General features: G+C 39.8%; 1 protein-coding gene across 1 annotated transcript in view; it reads right to left on the reverse strand.

Moving 5' to 3' along the window:
* Positions 1-19,155, reverse strand: part of COL14A1 (collagen type XIV alpha 1 chain) — a 216,088-nt gene that overhangs the window by 90,475 nt on the left and 106,458 nt on the right. The window contains exons 22-26 of the mRNA XM_080800436.1: positions 17,873-18,022; positions 14,408-14,524; positions 6,002-6,148; positions 1,977-2,033; positions 417-556 (exon numbers count right to left, since the gene is read on the reverse strand). Coding sequence (XP_080656562.1) covers positions 417-556; positions 1,977-2,033; positions 6,002-6,148; positions 14,408-14,524; positions 17,873-18,022 — 611 coding nt within the window. The remainder of the gene's footprint in view (positions 1-416; positions 557-1,976; positions 2,034-6,001; positions 6,149-14,407; positions 14,525-17,872; positions 18,023-19,155) is intronic.

Genomic DNA, 19,155 nt, shown 5'->3' on the forward strand with positions numbered 1-19,155 from the left:
AATAAATCCTCAGTAAATTTTATGTGACTAAATGGATACATTAGATTTATATTTTATATGCTACTTGATCTATAGGAATTTGTGGCCATAACCTTTCTAAGATTTTAATGTCCTTGAGGATGGAGAAAATATTGGGTTTATCCTTAAAGGAGCTACTCTAAAAGAAACATCTTCTGATGTGGCCATTTTAACCTTTCTTAGTTTGCTGAACTCAATAGCTTTTTAAGGAACAGCATCTTCTCAAACTCTATCAGGCATTAGCAAGCTGCTTCCAAACCCAGACTGGTCTATCCTCCCATTTAGGGTCAGAACTGATCACTGATATATTACCCATATCAACTGACAAGTAGCCATAACAAGCTTTGGATAACTTTTTAATGCACAGAATGAATTAAAGACTGTTCAGTTAGCCTTACTTGAGTTCCGTCTGCACCGATCTTGTTCAGGGCTCCAACAGTGCTATACAGAAAGTTAATGATCTTATTGAAATTTTCATCTCCAATACTCCAGGATCCATCCACCATAAATACCAGATCTGCCTTGGCAGCTCTGCATACTGAAGGACGGGAATGAAATTTGAATTAGAGATAAGAGGAAAACACAGTAGTTATTACAACCAACAAAGCATATGATGGTTCCTTTCGGTAACTACAGTTCTTTCCCAAAGGAAAGGTATAAATCACATTCTAAGCTCTTGCGCGTTATACTTCCTGACAATCATTTCTTTCCTGTAGTCAAGGAGGAACTTGACTTCATGACTGAGAAGTTTTTATCAAACATGTGGAATTAGGGAGGGAAAAAAATCCACCAATCTCAGCCCCTCAAAATGGAAAATGAAAGAATAGAAAAATGAGGAACCAAAGTGATTTAGAATAGAAATAGAAATAGAAAATGAAAGAATAGAAAAATGAGGAACCAAAGTGATTTAGAGACATAAGTAGCAACAAACACTCTCTTGTACCCACTTATTAGGAGAAAGTCCAAGCTACTACTCTAGGTATCCTATCCTCTGCTTATTGAGTCAGTGACTTCAGAGAGATTCAAATTCAGAAGGAAGGCACAGGACATAATGGAAGCAGATTAATCTACTGGCTTAATTTCAGCCTTGCTCTAAAATTCTGTCTATGCTTTTCTGCCGCCCATTGGTACTTGTCAAAAAATGTACGCTAATGCTAGCCCGGGGAGACTATTATCAATAGTTATTACTGATACCAAAATAGCAAGCAAAAAGTACACCAACAAAAGGCCACTCCACCAAAAAGCACTTTTCAGTAGTCCTTTGTTGGTATCCTGTGCTGTTTCAGATTATCTATGCTTGTCTTCCCCTTTGTAGTGTGGATCATTGTGGTTGACTGTTTTGTGATGAAATAAACAATTTACTCTTCAATAATCTGAATCTTTCAATCTTAGGCCAGTTGCACACAAATATTCTTTGAGATAATGTGCCTTTTTCTTTTCTCTAGGAAAAAAAATTTCACTTTGTTTTTATTTTATTAAGTGCAACTTCATCCCCTTAAAGCTATTTATAATATAGACTAAACTATCTCCAGGTGAGGTAATACTCCAGGAACAATAAGGATCCGGTGAGGTTGTTCTTCTAAGTTCTGATATTTATAAAATTTTACAAATTTATGGTTTGAATTTAGAGCTGAAAGGGATCACAAGATCTGCTAATTCTAAGCTTATTAGAGAAAATGTGGTCCTCTGTTACTGAAGAAAAATGAAATCAAGATTAGATTTCAGCTTTGAAATGAGAGCAAAGTCTATGTGAAAATATACTCAAAAGGAAAATTTCCGTAATAAATCAAAGAAAAAAAATACATCAAAAGGCATGAAGTGATTACCTCTGAGATATGAAATTGTGTTCCTAAGTTTTCTTCCTTGTGCTCTTTTCTACTTTTTAATGTTTGTTTAATAAACAAAAGCAACAGAAAACCCGCACCTGAAATCAGAGCATTATCGTATTATCCTTTTACCTTCTTTTGCTGGTGGAATGGTTGGAGGAAAAGTAGGTGGCTGAGTAGGAGGTGACTCTGTAGAGGAAAAAGGAACAATGATTAGCCATCATGTCTGCGGTGAAGAGAGGGAGGTCATGGAGTAATAATTCTTCAGGAAAGTCAATGAGTTTGACCATTGTCTTCTTGGAGAATTTAGGGAAGTTCGTGACTACTATACATTAGCCACGGCCTGTGAAAACTGGCTCCATCTTTCCCCTAAAACTCAGACTGAAAGCTTGAAATGCCATTTTGCCACAATTCAGTTTACCCAGCAGGAGTCAATGTAATCAAACTGTCAACTACAAAGTGGTTCTGATGGTGATTTAAGGCAAGACCTGCCAACCCATTTCAGATTAGTCTCTGGCTGCTTTCACACATATAATAAACTTCGTTTCTATTCTGCCTAAGGACTGACCATCAATCCTTGTTCAATAGCACTTTCCCCCTTCTCACCCTGCCATCCCCAGGATGTGGTCCCCAGGGGAATCTGATTTGTCCTCTCTTCTGCTCAGACTCTATTTGGAAAACTTCCAGTTTTGAGGACCAAACAGCAAGACATTGGGAGGCCACCGTGTGTCCAGATCAGTTCAGCCTAGCTGATGAGGGTTGAGAAGTTCATGTAATACGCAAAGTGTGACTGGCTAAAGGAACAGGGGGTAGGTACATGAGAGCTGTGACTTTCACAGCAGTTCATGTGGCAAAGAGCAAGGAAATTATGACATCACTAGGTAAGCATCCTAAATGTCACTATATTCTTTTCTTGTTCTTATTTGGCTCTAAAAAGTTAAGAAAAACTGAGAAAACCCTTTATATTTCCCAGATTAATATGAAGGAAAACTCTCAACCAATTATAGCCGTTCACTCTGAAACAGGTGAGCACCAATTGGCTGGAAAGATCTGAGTTCAGGCCGACTGATTACCTGGTCAGGAATGTAATAAACGGGATTTCTTCACTGGCAAGAAGGTTGAGAGATATGAATTTTAATTTTAAGGCCTCTTCCAATTCTAAGAGGCAATAAAATACAATTCTTTGAGTAAAATAATTCAACATTTTAAAAAATGAGGTAACTGTATATTACCGACATGGAAAAATGTTCGAGATTAATTAGTATGTGAAATGAAGCAAGTCGCAGAATACCATGCTATGATCCTATTTGTGAAATGTCGAGAAATCTATCAGATATATATGTATATGATATATATCAATATATCTCTATATCTCTGTATAGATATAGATTAGATAGATAGATAGATAGATTAGGGAGAATTTCTTAAAGGAGACAAAGCTGTCACAAATGGGTACTTGTGGGAAGGAAGACCAGGGAAAGAGGGAAGTCAACTAAATACTTTTCCCCTTCTGTTCCATTATTATGGATATCTATCACTTTTATTTTTTTAAGGCAATTTTTGAAGATAAAAAGTGCCAGAAGTATAATAAAAAGTGAGAAATCTTAATACCAAAACTAGGACTGTAAAACTTTCTTGAGAGCACCATAAAATGCTTCTAAAGCCAGATGTATTTATCTTAAAATCTGTGGAAGTAGTGGGTCATCTTTATCATGGGTCCATCTTCTTTATTGTGGGAAATTGAGGCATATCCTAAGTTCTAAGTCCTAAGAACCAAATCAGTGAGAAGCAATGGCAGACAGATCAATATGTTTGGGCAGAACTTCTGGCCAAAGACTCTTTTGGGTAGGAAGAACCACGGTGAACTGGTGACATATGCTTATATCCTCCATGTGGTATATGGATGGTCCCTGTCATCAACATGCGAGGGGCTGTCCCCTAGAAGAGGGAGCAGTCTTGATCTGCATTGATTCAGAAGGTTGAACTAGAGCCAGTGGGTAGAAGCTACCAGAAGACAGATATTCCCAACATAAGGGAAGCACATCAAACAGAACTATCCGAATTAACCCGGGATGGGTAGTTAAGACTTGTGGAGTTAAGGTTAAGGGACACTGAAGTAGACCAGGGATCATAAACTCAAATATTTTTAAAGGTCAGGCAAGTAACGAAAATGAGCAAAGAACCTGCCTAAACTTTAAGGAGAAGCAAACTTGAGAGCACATATACTGTGTAAAAGAGACAGCAATTGGTCTCCGCAGATTGGCACCATAATATGTGTGTCCTGGGTTGTCAACTCTTTCAAACTTTCAACAGACTCTTTAAAGCCTGGGGGACAAAAAGATGTATGGCTCAGAGAAAACCTATTTCACGGTGATATCTAACCCATGGCCATCAGTTTGTGACTTCTAAGAAGATAGCCATGGTGATATTGAATACTTGCTCAGGAAGATAGAGGTAGAAAAGTTCATCAACAGGTTGTCTTGGATCTTTACCACCACCACACGGGATAAGAGAGCAAGTATTTCATTTCTATTGCTGAGCAAAAAGCAGCTCAGAGATGTGGAATTGCTCGAGGCCACAATGTTAGAAAGGGTCCCAACCAAGTCTGTTTGACTCAAAATCTTGTGCATTACCAGGCCCCTAGTAACTTCACAAGGATATGATCCTCTCTCTACAAAACGGAATTCTAATCAGCCGTAAAAAGAAACATACTACTGACACATCCCACAACATGAATAACCTCAAAAACACATGCTAAGTGAAAGAGGCCGGATACATCTTTGAAATGTCCAGAAAAGGTAAATGTATAAGAAAAGAAAGCAAATAGCCTGGGACTGAAGATGGGACAGAGGAGCGTGAATGAGTAGGAACGAACTCTTTGGCTTGACGGAAATGTTCTACAATTGGATTGTGGTAATGACTATACAACTCTTTAAATGTACTAAAAATCATTGAGTGGTACATTTAAAATAGGTGAATTTTACGATATGTAGGTTATCCCTCAAAACTACATGTGGTATAAAATGTGAAATATTGGGGCACCTGGGTGGCTCAGTGGGTTAAGCCGCTGCCTTCGGCTCAGGTCATGATCTCAGGGTCCTGGGATCGAGTCCCGCATCGGGCTCTCTGCTCAGCAGGGAGCCTGCTTCCCTCTCTCCCTCTCTCTCTGCCTGCCTCTCTGTCTACTGTGATCTCTCTCTGTCAAATAAATCAATAAAATCTTTAAAAAAAAAATGTGAAATATTTTAGTGTTAGGAAATAAAATCTTCATGTCAGAAAAAAATTGCATGATGCCATTTATTATGCTTTCACTGTCTGTTTTTGAAGGTCACACATTGCTGATGATTTCTCGCTGCCTGTGCCAGACCAACTGAAAGACCTATACATAGACAGAACTTTCCAAATGTCAGATATATGACAGAGGGGCCACCGAGAAAACCCATCACCCACCACCTATTCAGATACAAATCCTCAGGGACTTCTAAGTACCAGATACTGAGTTAAGCACACAGATTTCCCCAGAATTGACTACAATCAAAACCATTTTCCTGTTAGTGGCCTTTACGTCAGGAATCTTTGATTAAAATCCATTCCAAGAAGCTGACACTCTCCTTGGTCTTTAGAACATGTAAAAAGTGCTTTGTTTTAATTTTATACTTTGCCTTTCCCTTCAGTACATCAGATCTGCGGCCAACTTGGAAAAAGTGCAAGAGCCTCTTAAGTAGGGAATAACTCGAGGGTCAGCCATTTGGAACATCTTGGCTTCATTCCCGCTTCATAGCTGTGGTAATATGCCATTGTTTGAATGTCAGGACCCGGTCCTTAAACTTCATTTCACACTCTGCATACCACAGACGTTCCTTATGGATATAGATCACAAAAAAGGTCATTGTTTCAAGCCCTTTGCTATCATATGGCCTTACAGTCCTTTGTGAAACATATGGAGGGTGGAGAAAACCCATACAGATGACATCAGTGGGCCATATGCAGTGAATTATGGGACCGGAGAAGAGGAAGAAAACTTGTATTACAGAGATCCCTGGGCAGCAAAAGCTAACATTTTTCTAAATGGAATAAAGTTTTTGAACCAAAACAGGATGCCTAAAATACTATTTGTCCATGGAGACAGGGAGCAGGAGAGGACACACTTGACTTACGTGTTTTTTCCATTATGCTGACACTGGGTCCCTCGATCTCCTGAAGCTTTGTGTAAACACTGATTTTATATTCCGAATCAGGCTGAAGTCCATAGAAGCAATGCCTGGTTGTCCCTCCACCCACAGTGGCTTCTTGCTTTTTTGTGTCTATAATAAAACAAAATAAACAAAACATACAGATGTGAAATTTTTAAAAACAGCTATCGGTAGACGATTTGCTTCTAAAATGCTTAATATGCATGGCCTTCAGGACGAATTATACTTTTTTAGGTCTGTGCCTTTTTCTAAAGAGTTAATATATCCACTGATTTTTTTAATAACTGAAAATCACATTTTCATATGTTCAAAAATGAGAATAAAAGACTCATGAGATCAACCCTTTAATGGAAAATTATTAGTGTATGTAATTGTGTGTGCATGTCATAATTGATCTTTTGGACAGGTGTGAAGGTGAGCATATTTACTTTTTAAAAACTAGAATATTCTTTTATCAACATGATTCTCCAGGACAGCTAGCCAATTACAAACTGACAAAAAGACATATCCTTTCGGTCCCATACAACTTACTACCATGCAACAAGAAGCCCTTCCTGGCAGTGGCCTAAGAATATAGGTATGGTGCGGTGGCTGGCTAGCCCAGTCAGGAGAACATGAGACTCTTAATCCTAGGGTGGTGAGTTCGAGCCCCACACTGGGTGTGGAGCCTACTTAAAAAAAGATAAAAATACAGGTATGGAGTTAGGGATTATAGAACTCTAGGTAGTTCTGCCTGTGGATGAAGAGGTATGTTTCTGGGATCCCAGAAGCTTCATCCAGGGGTCCAGACTATTTTCAGAGCTGCCACAAATGCAGGCAAGAGTTTGAAGTGGCACTGAGATAGCCAGGAAGTCCCCAGAATGCCCAATTTCCAGCCTTCATTTCTAAATGTCACTCATGATTTCTTTTAATGGCAATGATGACTCCTGGGGAGCTCAGAAAAGGCTGGATCCACTCTGAAAATCATTGTCTTTTCTTCTCTCTCTCTCTCTCTTTTTAAGATTTTATTTATTTATTTGACAGAGAGAGAGAGAGTATAAGTGCGGGAGCGGCAGGCAGAGGGAGAAGCAGACTTCCCGCTGAGCAGAGAGCCCGACGCAGGACTCGATCCCACGACCCTAGGATCATGACCTGAGCTGAAGGCAGCCGCTTAACCCACTGAGCCACCCAGGCACCCCTGAAAATCATTTTCTGTTCTTTCAAAATCATAACTGAGTAAGTACATTCTGTAGAACTGTTTCCCAACTCCCAGTTCCGAAGTTCTTTTTGTTCTACCCAAAAGGCAATCGTATCCAGCCATCTCCACAAAGGACCTTCTCTTTCTTGTCTCCATGGCAGAAGCACAAAGAACCGAGTAGACCCAGTTTAACTGTTGGCTACTTTACAGCAAGATGGCTTTGCCTTCCTGGAGAAATTGGTGCTGGCTCTTGGGTCTGGAGTCTAGGGTAGTTGGATTAAGGATATTCATCATTTTCTGTGGGCTTCCTGTGTGTCAGGTTCTGTGCTGTGCATTTCATGAAACAACAAAAAGAACGATAATGATAGCCAATATTTAATGAGCATTTGTCACGTGCCAGGGACTAGTCTAAAGATTTTATATGTATCGACTCATTCGATCCTTATAATGTATAATTATCCCCAATCTAAAGACAAGAAACCGAAGGCCAGAAAAGTTAGTCAACTAATCAAGTCCATATGCTAAGTAGCAGAACTGAAACTGAATTCAGAACTCTAAATCACAGTCTCAGAAGACGCGGCTGTAATTTCCACTAATACATCATAAAGTAGTGGAAGTCACATGTACAGTTTTTCTAAATAAAGCAGTTTGAGAGCTGCGGAGTACCTAGGAAATTCAGCGAATGTGATAGCTGGCAGAGATCACAGAAGGGTCCCTGATGATTCAGTGCTTTATCTCGCCACAGGATAAAGCTGCCTTGTTGGGCAGCTTTGATTACGGAGGGGTTTCAAATGGATTTTCTTCATTGACATAGAGTGTTTCTTTCTTTCTTTTCCTTTCTTTTTTTTTTTTTAACCACGTGGATAGTTGGTTAAAAGGAAGAATCACTACTACCATGAAAAGAGCAATTATTTAAAAAGCTCTAGGGCATCTGGGTGGCTCAGTTGGCTCAGCCTTGGGCTCAGGTCATGATCCCAGAGTCCTGGGATCGAGTCCCACATCAGGCTCCCAGCTCTGCAGGGAGTCTGCTTCTCCCTTCGAACTCTCCCTTTCATGCTCTTTCTCACACACTCTCTCTCAAATGAATAAATAAAATCTTAAAAAAAAAAAAAAAAGCTCTAGATTGAGATTTATTTCACCCATAGTTTGCATCTGTCTACTTAATGCCTTACAGAGTTTTATTTCTAGGATTTAAAAAACCTGTGTTAAAAACTACATTGATTGAATACATTAAATATATTATCTAATGGTTAAAAAGAATTCCTTCAAAATGTTCATTGCAGTTTATTAAATATAAACAAAATATAGAAAGCTTAAAAATAGAACAGTACAAATATAAAAATTGTCAAGTAGTAATTTTTCTGTTTCAAATGTATAACACCTATTAAATTTCAATCTATATTTTAATATATGTTGGAACAAAACATACATCTATTACAACACACATATATCAGAACAAATAGGACATATGTCATTTAAAATTTGTCTATGGACAAAATCCTCTTTTAAAAAATATAAATAAGATTTTTAAAAATGTAAATAAATTGAAGCTACTTGTTAAATGGAATTTGAAATTTATTTTTTTTATTTTTATGATTGAGACTACAAAGGAGTTTCAAAAGTGAATTTTATAATGTAATCTTTAGTAATATATTTGTTTAGAATGGATTAAGGTCTACTTTAAAAATTTTCCTATCATATATACTACCAAATGATGAACTATTAAAAAAAATGGTTCAGGTATTTGTGATATTACATCTCACTGTGACAGGAATTCGATAAGTGAGAAAATGTTTATAAACCCTGCACTCTGCTTTGCTCATGTCCAAGCTCAATCTGTGGTTCCTAGGCTCAAGACCCCACACGAACTCCTTCTTTCCAACTTTACCCACAACTTTGGAGCCTCTTGCAAGCTTTTGTGAGTCACCTGTAAAACAAACATTCTATGGCATGGATATTAATCCATCTCCATAAAAACTTCCAGGAACTCTCCAGGAATCAATTCTAGAAAGTGCTTTTCTGTCATCTCTATTTATCATGGATACTCACGCACTTTATAGACCCTCAACAATAGAATACAAATGGATTTTACTGCTAAACCAACAAAAAAATTCAAAACATTGGAGAACTGGAATAAGCATGTGAAATTATTGGGAGACAGTATTGCTTTAATTCCCAATAAAAACAAAGAGGGGTTACATGAATGGGGATGTATCCATGTTGCTTTTGGCATGTGTGACTTAAGTCTAATGGCTTTGCCTTAAAGGAAAACATTTAGACTGATCAAATGATGACTAATTTCCTCAACCCCTTGTGCCCAAGGCAGGGAGTCAATTTATTTTTTTGGAAAAGGGGAAGAAATTCTGTCTTTGTGCCTTCATTCTTATGAAGCAAGGCTAAATACATTGTCTGGGTTGTTATTCTGCTAGTAATGATGCCACCAGCTTGACTCACCAAATGTCCTATGAGTAGCTACTGAGATCCATAAGCAAAGAATATCCAGGATCTAGAATACTCTGCTGGAATTTTGTGATATAAATGTTTTCAGTCCCCAGGTCTCTCAAATACCCTGAGCCACAATCATAATGTCACTGCTTCAAAAAGCTTAATCTTGAGAATATGTTTTGTTTCATACTGTCTTTTGCTTTGGATCTGTTTTCTGATAAGGTAGGTCCTCCACTATTCTGTCATTCTTGTTTGTCAATGATACCACAAAACTGGCATTTCAACCCCCAAAAACAGAAGACAAGTTGAGCATCCTTTGAAACCTTCCTTAAGCAGTCTAGAAAGAAATTCACCAAGTTATGGAGATTAGGAAGGGAATAAAGTATTTGGGACCATATAGAATCTGAATATGTGAAGTGAAAGGGAAATGCTATACCCAACGTTGGGTGCCAAGTCGACTCAAAAATAGCTGAGCCTGGGTGGCTCAGTGGGTTAAAGCCTCTGCCTTCGGCTCAGGTCATGATCCCAGGGTCCTGGGATCGAGCCCCGCATCGGGCTCTCTGCTCAGTGGGGAGTCTGCTTCCCCCTCTCTCTCTGCCTGCCTCTCTGCCTGCTTCTGCTCTCTGTCAGATAAATAAATAAAATCTTTAAAAAAAAAAAAAAAGCTGGAGAGAGAGACAGAATGCCAGAGAACCAATGGAGAACCAATGGAGGACAGAACCAATGGAGGGTCTCATGGGGTTCTAAGCCACCCAAGACCAGCCAAAAGTCTCTGACTTTGGTCCGTCCTACCATTAACGCAAAGCTCACAATTTAATTTGGCAAGTGGATGAGTGACTCAAACACAGATTTATTTCAGTCTCTCCTGAAAGGACCTCATCCTTCTGGTAATCTTTCTTTCTTCCTTTTTTTTTTTTTCTTGGCTATAAAAAAAGTCATAATATTTATATGAGTAGAGGACATCTGTTGTTTTTGCCTGTTTTGCATCTATTTCCTCCTTCTTTGAATCTCTTCTTCCCCACTCTTGGTCTTTATGATTTGAGAAGAACTCAATAACCACCTTCTTCTCCTCCAGATACAGGGATGGGAGACAACCAAGTCTGACCAGTCAGCTTATTTCATGCCCTTGAACTCAGTGACAGATTTCGGGGCGTGTGACCCAAGCCAAGCCAATATGACTCAGTTCCTGGACTTTTGTTGGAATAATTGAGAAAGAGAAGCTCTCTTTTCACTCAGAGACTGGTTAAGCTGTAAGCGGGGAGGGTGTCATTCTGAATCTGATTGGGGCCAACTCGAGAATCTGGCTGAGCATAAGCACAGAGCAGAAGAGAACAAGACTCAGTCTCGATGGCGTTGTTTGAACACTTAGATCCAGATGGGCCTGGTGTTCCAAACTTCCCAGTGTATTAGTCAATTAATTGATCCTTTGCCTAACTCCCTTTTATCTGCATTGCTACCATTTACAAACAAACCTGAACGATACGGCCTGACTACTTCATTCACAAAAACCTTGGAAATTTGTAGGTATTATCTCAGACAAAAGCCCTCAAAAAAGTAATTTTAGAGAAACTGAAGCCCAGAGAAGTTGACCAGCAATTATGGTTAAAAACAGGGGTCTCTCCACTGACTTCATCTCAGAATACAAATGCACACGACTAGACCATGGGGATTATGTTTAAAAAAGAGAGAGAGAGAGAGAGAGAGAAATAAGTGGAAAAATTTACCTGTCAAACAGTAGGAACTTGTGAGAAGCATTCAAAAATAGGTCACTCTGGAACAAAGCTTTTCTCTATTCCTTGTAAGAATTAGACCCCATTTCTCTGTCTCCTCTGGAGTGGAACCACTAACATTTCTGCCCAGGCAGCATATGGAGCCCCCGGGGGTGGGGGGGGGGGCGGGGAGGGCGGTGGTTTACGAAGTTAAAACAAAGGGGATTCAGAAACTCCTCTCTCTGTGGAAGTATCTGCATCTGACCAGAAGTCCTCCAAGGCACCAGTCAGGATAAAGGTTGCATTTCTTTGTTAAATAAAGGAACTCAACCTAAAATCAAGCTCAAGAACGGATTCCTGGCTGCCAGAGGCAGGAGTTGGGGGCGGGGAGTACTGTAGGAGAAATTGGTGAAGGAGGTCAAAATGCTAAAAAAGAGGAAAAGAAATGCAACCAGTACTTCTCTACTCAAGAGCAGGAAGACTATTCCTTGATCTAAACTATATGTTAAAATATTTAAACCTACTCCCTACTGCTCTCCCTACCCCCAACACCCCTCTCTGAGGCTGTGAATTAGAAACTGTTGCTGTCCGTTAATTAATATTACTCAGTTAGACAACTGGCTGGATGAGATGTAAGCTAATTGGGCTCGTAAATCTCCCAGCTGTAAATGTCGACAAAAAATCAATTGAGCAACACTTTGTTCATTCTTGTTTAATTGAGGCTATCAAAGCTCAGTTGAAGAGGTTTTTGGCAGCCTGGAAATAACACTGACGGAGTACAAGTTATCTTCACTTGAAGATAAGAAGGAAATGTGGACTCATTTTTTTTTTTTTTTTCCTAACAAAGGTCTTGGCTTCAGAAAGAGCTTTTTGAGGTTTTAGACTACCAGATCAATGTTATCAGACCCATCCGTCATATCCTCTGATAAAAATCCCAGCGCTAGTTTGCAAAATGCTAAAGACATTTAATTTAGAGAAATTTTTTTTTAAAGATTTTATTTATTTATTTGACAGACAGAGATCACAAGTAGGCAGAGAGAGAGGAGGAAGCAGGCTCCCCGCAGAGCAGAGAGCCCGATGCGGGGCTCCATCCCAGGACCCTGGGATCGTGACCTGAGCCGAAGGCAGAGGCTTTAAACCACTGAGCCACCCAGGCGCCTCTAAAGACATTTAATTTAAAAAAGACTTACAGAGCTCACGGATTCCATTGATAAAGGCAGTTTTGATATATTTTTGTCAATCTATGTAATTTTTATAAAAGACAATGAACATCCGTAGGAGCCTAGGTCCCTTCATCTCAACTTCTTAAATGATATAAAAGGTTAAAAAAATTGTGGGACAGTTTGGGAGTGTGATTTTTAACCTTAGTATTTTTTTAAAAAGCCTAACAAATACCACGAAATGTCAACCCTTCTATACGAAAATGTGAATTAACTGGTTTTATAAAGATATATGAAACATAGCTCAAGATTCTATAGTTGTTTCTCAAACAATTGCACGGTTTTCATGTGCTTTTGCTTAAGCATCCCATAAATCATATTAAATACAACCACAAAATCCCCATGACTTGTCCTGACTTTGCCTAACTCACTGTTTATTCCAGAATAAAGCCACTCCTGTATGTTTAGTCATGCCATGCTAAAGGGATCCTTATAGGATCACACACAGGGAATCAACGAATTAGTGGCTTAGCACGTCTCTTGAGACACTGTCTTGCCTGGGGTTGCCAGGAGTCTCTCCTCGTGTTGCTTATGTTCTAGTCTCACATTCTCCCCATATTTCCAAATGCCCTCACCACTCTACTAATCTGTGCTTTCCACTCTCTGGATTGGATCCAAAGTGAGATTTCTGTACTTTGGATGTAGTTATACCCAAGATATGGGCTCAGTAGCCCCGTCCCCTTCAGACCCCAAAATTAGCTCCTCCTCATTTTTTAAAAGAGGAAACCATGATCATTTGTCTATGAAGATAATTTTTTACCAATTTCATTACTCAATTTGAAAGATTAGACGAATCACTTGGGATTCTCCAGTATCTCTAGACTCCCCCCCAAATAACAAGACATATCTTTTCTACTGATAATACAAATTGGATCAAAGTAATTCTCATTATTTCATCTCATCTTCTGAATATTATCCAAGCTGATAATGTGAAAACAGGATTAACAGTCCCTAAAAACTCACTTTTTGGGGATCAGGCTCTTGTTGTTGCTCTTGAAAATTGTAATTGAAATAAACAGACATTTTTAGTGTTTCAACTTTGAAACTAAGTCCCAAATTACGGATGTACCTGAGAAAGGTAATGCTGGAAAACCTGCCCATGAGGGCATAGATATATTGAACCATCTCCTGAATGAGTTAGTTGTTCGCCAACTATCCCCCAAAATAAAAAGAGTCAGTAAGAAAAACATTAAAAGTAAACTGAGATCCCCATGGAGTAAATACCAAAACAATAGCACCATATAATTCTACTGACTGTTAGTCCTGGCGGTGTGTCTCCTACTGCTAATAGCAGCTAACATATTTGTTTTTAAAGATTTTTATTTATTTATTTATTTGATAGAGAGAGAGAGAGAGAGAGAGGGAACACAAGCAGGGGGAGTGGGAGAGGGAGAAGAAGGCTTCCCACTAAGTGGGGAGTCCTATGTGGGGCTCGATCCCAGGACCCTGGCATCGTGACCTGAGCTAAAGGCAGACACTCAACTCATTGAACAACCCAGGCGCCCAGCAGCTAGCATTTTTCTGGAGCTTAATGTGTGCAAAGCACCGTTGCAAGTGTCTCACGTGGATTAATCTCAGCTTGAGCCTTACAGAATGCCACAAGATCGGCGTGGATATACCCATTAAACAGATGAGAAAATGATCATTTAGAGGGGTCAAAGAGTTGGCTTAACTAATCATTCTGACTCCCTATCCTGCGTCCATAATATAATCTTGTCTCCTCAAGAAGAGGGCCCTGGTCTAATGTTACGCACCTGTTGTCCACAGAGATTTGCACAGAACTGGGAATGTGAGGGCCTGACAAAAGGCTTGCACTTACCCTGGAGTGACTCTATCACCACCCTATAGGCAGTGGCATGGCGCTGCACCTGCCACCGGGCACACAAGCTGGTCATCTGAATCTGGTCCGCTTGAAGATTGGTCACACCCAAGAACACTGGAATGAAACAGAAGCATGCCTATATCACACTACAGACAATGCCACAAACGTCCCCAAGTCTGAAGTGAGCGTTAATGTAATACAATTCTAATTCAAAGAATCTGAATTCCCATAGCCAGTGGTGGGAAATCCATCAACTCAGTAAATTAGGGCATAAAAGATAACTGGAAAGAACAGTTGCAAAACATTATGGATAATATGGTCTGTTTGATTTTATAAACAAAAAAGGAAATATCTGTTCACAAGGAACAGACTGGATGTGATGGATGGTGAGATTCAGAGTGATTTTTAATCTTCCCTCTTTATTTATTTGTGTTTTCTAAATACGCCACAATTAATATATACTTTTTTTCTTAACATATAATGTATTACTTGTTTCGGGGGTACAGGTCTGTGAATCATCAGTCTTATACAATTCACAGCACTCACGATAGCACATACCCTCCCCCATGTCCATCACCCAGCCACCCCATCCCTCCCACCCTCTCCCCTCCAGCAACCCTCAGTTTGTTTTGTGAGATTAAGAGTCTCTTATGGTTTGTCTCCCGCCCCGATCCCATCTTGTTTCATTTTTCCCTTCCTTCCCCCACAACCCCCTGCCCTCCCTCTCAAATTCCTCATGTCACTGAGATCATATGATAATTGTCTTTCTCTGATTGACTTACTTCTGCTTAGAGTCTAGATGTCCATCAACAGATGAATGGTTAAAAAAGAAGATGTGGTATATATATACACACACACACACACACACACACACACACACACACACACACACAATGGAACACTATGCAGCCATCAAAAATGAAACCTTGCCATTTGCAATGACATGGATGGAACTAGATGATATTATAATACTTTTATAATAGAAAAATTAAATACCACACGCACTTATCAACCATTGAAGGAGATGGCTTTAGCTTAAATAAAAGGGACAAGAAAATTGACATAAAGGAAGTCTTACTCAAATAGGAGCAGTTTCATAAGGACTGGCCTTCAAAACATGATTGAAGGAGATGAACATGCTTTTGAAAACGTAAAAATGAAAGATTAACACATTAAAATTATAAAAAAATAAATACACAGATTCCTATTCATTGCAGAACATTGTGATATAAAAAAATGACCCACAGAAAAGTTATCTGAGGGCAGCAATAAAAATGGTGTTTCTCTAATACAAGAAAGGAGTAAATATCTAGTGTTTATCATTTAGACCTAAGTAAAGAAGTAGAAAATTAATATTTGCTTTCTCTAATGACTTCTGACTTCTGTCCACATCATTTTCTCTTATGTTTTCGCTCTCTCTTCGCTACCTCATATCATAAAAATAGTTTAAAATTATTTTTCAAGATGGTAAAAATGATCTTGTCTAATCAAAATTACATCTTCACATTGTTCTTTTCTGTTAGATCAGAGAGAGAAAACCTCTTTTCCCAAGGCCAAATAAATAAGCCCTCCTGTTCCATTTTTTAAAAAAAAGGCAATCACTGATGATTTATGTCACCACGCTAAATTTCACAAACACCTTAAATTAATTTATTTGCATTGTACGGGCTTTTACTTTGCTTGGGAGAAAGAGAGGAAAGAAGTGAGAAGCCCATCTAATTTTTACTTTAAGGACAGAATAGAAAATAATTCAATACTCTCTTTTAAGGAATATTTGGAATACCCAATGTATTTATTGAAGAAGAGAAGAGAGACGGAACAGAAGAAGGAGAGAAGCAGAGAAAAGAGGATAGAAAGAGACAAGGCCGAGCAGGGAGAAGAGAGGCCAATAAAAAATCATAGAGACAGAAAAAGTGGCCCAGAGAGAAAGAGTGATCTAGAGAGGAAAATGAAGATAAGCCAGTGAAGGGAAGAAAGGGGGTGGGAAGATGCACAGGGGATTCTAGCAGGCTCCGAGGGTTCCTAGTAGAACAACAGGGAAATCCCTTGGAGGTGACACCCCAGTGCCCAGAACGGCATCACTTCACCAGCCAAGTACAGGATCAGAACCACAGGCCAAAGCCAAAACGGATCTGTTGGAGAGAGACTGTTTCTTTTGAGATTAAATGGATTCTATAATCCAGCCTTTAAGGTTTTACAATAATCCATAAAAAAAGATTCAGGAAGCCTCCTCTGATGTAAAGCATGGCTCGATCTAACGTGTAGGCGGCCTGGGGTCTGCTTCAGTATATGCCCCATTCTTGCATCATTCCATTCATCAGATAAATTACTTGGCGAGGGATGAGAGTGACTTTTGGGCCAAGGGTATAAAGCACAATCATTACAATAATAATAATAATGGTTTTTCACGAGTGCTTGCCGTAGGGCAGACATTTTAGCCTTTACTTCTGCAAGCCTCTCAATCAGTCTGTTATCTTCATTTTAGAGTTGAGAGAACTTGACCTCAGAGAAGCTAAGTCATTTGCTCAAGGTGACCGCTAAAATGTGGCAGATTGAAGGCTTCTCCTTTTGACTCTCCTTCTCAGGTGTGGGGCACATGCATAGCTGAGAGCACTCAGCATGATTTTAATGAGCACACAGCCCCACCGTGGTTATTTCCACTATTTGTGTATTATCTTTAATGTGTATTAAAAATACTGGTCTCTGTTTAGGATAATTATGTGAGTTTTGAAAAGTATTTAAGTTAAAAAAAATGTAAGTCAATTTAAAGAAATATATTAAACAGATGGTGTGGAAGGAAAACAAACATGAGGAATATGGAACATACATGCTGGAGTTTGGAAAACATTGCCTTATACCATGGGTGTCTGGATGTGGTCTATGCCAGTGAGAAGTCCCAGATGGTGTGCAGACAGCATGAAAACCCTTAAAAGGTACAGAAGAAAGTCCTTTTTGTATCTTTTATGGGTGGCAAGTGTGTGTCTGTGTGCGTAGTGTGTGTATGTACACATATGTGTATGTAAACATATGCGTATGTGTGTGTCTGTGTGAGTTCATATAAGGGGGGAGGGGCAAAGACTCCCCTTTGAAAAGGCAAACCTCCCCCACCCTCCCCCGCCTCCGGCCCAGCTTTGACTGGCGTTGGCCATGTCAGGCTACAGACTGGTTGGAAAATTTCACCTAATATGAAAAATGCCAACGGAGACTTTCCAGAAGGAAATCCTATCTGTCACCATCAAGTATATTTAAATGGCAGGTTCTGACATTGGGCTTGCCAACCGGGACACTGAACTACAGCCCTGAGTGAGGCGCACACCTTTCTTTCCACGAAACACCATCCAGAAAGGATAATGCTGAGGAAAATAAAAACCAACCACCAAGTTGAAGCGGGGGTTGAGTTACAGTGAAAGCAAAGCAGCAAAACCACATGCAGGGGCTGAGGCAACGGGACATCAGACTTACGAGTTTTCACCACGCCTGTCAGAGCGTCACTGAAGCCCGAGGCCTGAGAGGCAAATATTTTCACATTGTAGTCCATTCCGCTGAGGAGGTTTGTGATAAGAATGGTATTAATGCCAGCTCCCACGAAAGTTTCCAGGGTCGGGCCAGTGACTAAGGGAGAAAGAGTGATTTCAGTTACACTGGAATATGGAAAAATGGAAATACTTCTGACAGGAATTGTACTGGTTTGACTGTGTTTCAGTTGCCCAGGATTACACAGAAGACAAGCAGCAGAGCTGGGATTTGAACCTAGCCCCGTGTCTGGCTCTGAGACTGACACACCATGCTAGGGCTCTTTTTAGGGATCTAGTCCTTTTTCTCAAATGCAGTGCTTTCCCTAGTGCTTACTGAGAGGAGCTGGTCCACCTCACAGTCTACCGTGCGCCATTTTGTAAGGCCTTCACAGTGGAGCTATTACATTGCCGTAGGCTTCGGGGCACTTGGCATACTGAAGAAGTCATTCTCAATTATTCCTTCTCAGACACCCAGCCTTGTCCCCAGCAGGCATGCAAGACACAGTAGCGGCAAATTTTATGGACACTATGCTGTACTTTACCGCATGAGGGTCCAACATAAATGTTACCACGATCAGTTCTATCCCCTCCTCCTAGCATTTTTCAGAACCAACAGATGACACTATTATTCCAAGGCCCTTGACCAGCTGGCTTCTTTGGGTCCTTACATTTTCACCACTTTTTCAGCCTAGTGGAGTCTTTGCTTTAGCACGAAAAACATTCCTTGCTAAGTTCCATACAAACTAATTCACTTCCCGCCTTTCCCCATCTGTGCTCATTCTTTAACAGTCTTGAGTTACTAACAAGTTCCTAAAATACTCCTTACTCTGCTTCAGAAGCCCCTTCCAACAATGTATTTCTGTATTTCTGTATTTCTGTATGTACATGTTATCTCAGTAGTGATTTTCTCATGCACCAAAATCTTAACTCAAATGACCACATACAATTCGTCCACTTGACTTAGAGCAAGATTTCTCAACCTCAGTGCTATGGACATTTTGGGCTGGATAATTCTTGATTCTGGGATGGTGGGGGCAGGTACTGTGACTCTTAAGATGCTTAATGTTACCTTCCAGATGCCCAGAACAGCCCTCTACCCTCCCAAGTTGTAGCTACCAAAAATCTCTCTGCTGGGCAGCCAAACTGCATCAGTCAACAACCACTGGCCTAAAACAAAGCTATTTTCCCTCAGAGAATCTGATAGATATTTACAAAATGGTCCAAAGCACG

The sequence above is a fragment of the Martes martes genome (genome assembly GCF_963455335.1).
Source record: "Martes martes genome assembly, chromosome: 4".
Classification (NCBI taxonomy): domain Eukaryota; kingdom Metazoa; phylum Chordata; class Mammalia; order Carnivora; family Mustelidae; genus Martes; species Martes martes.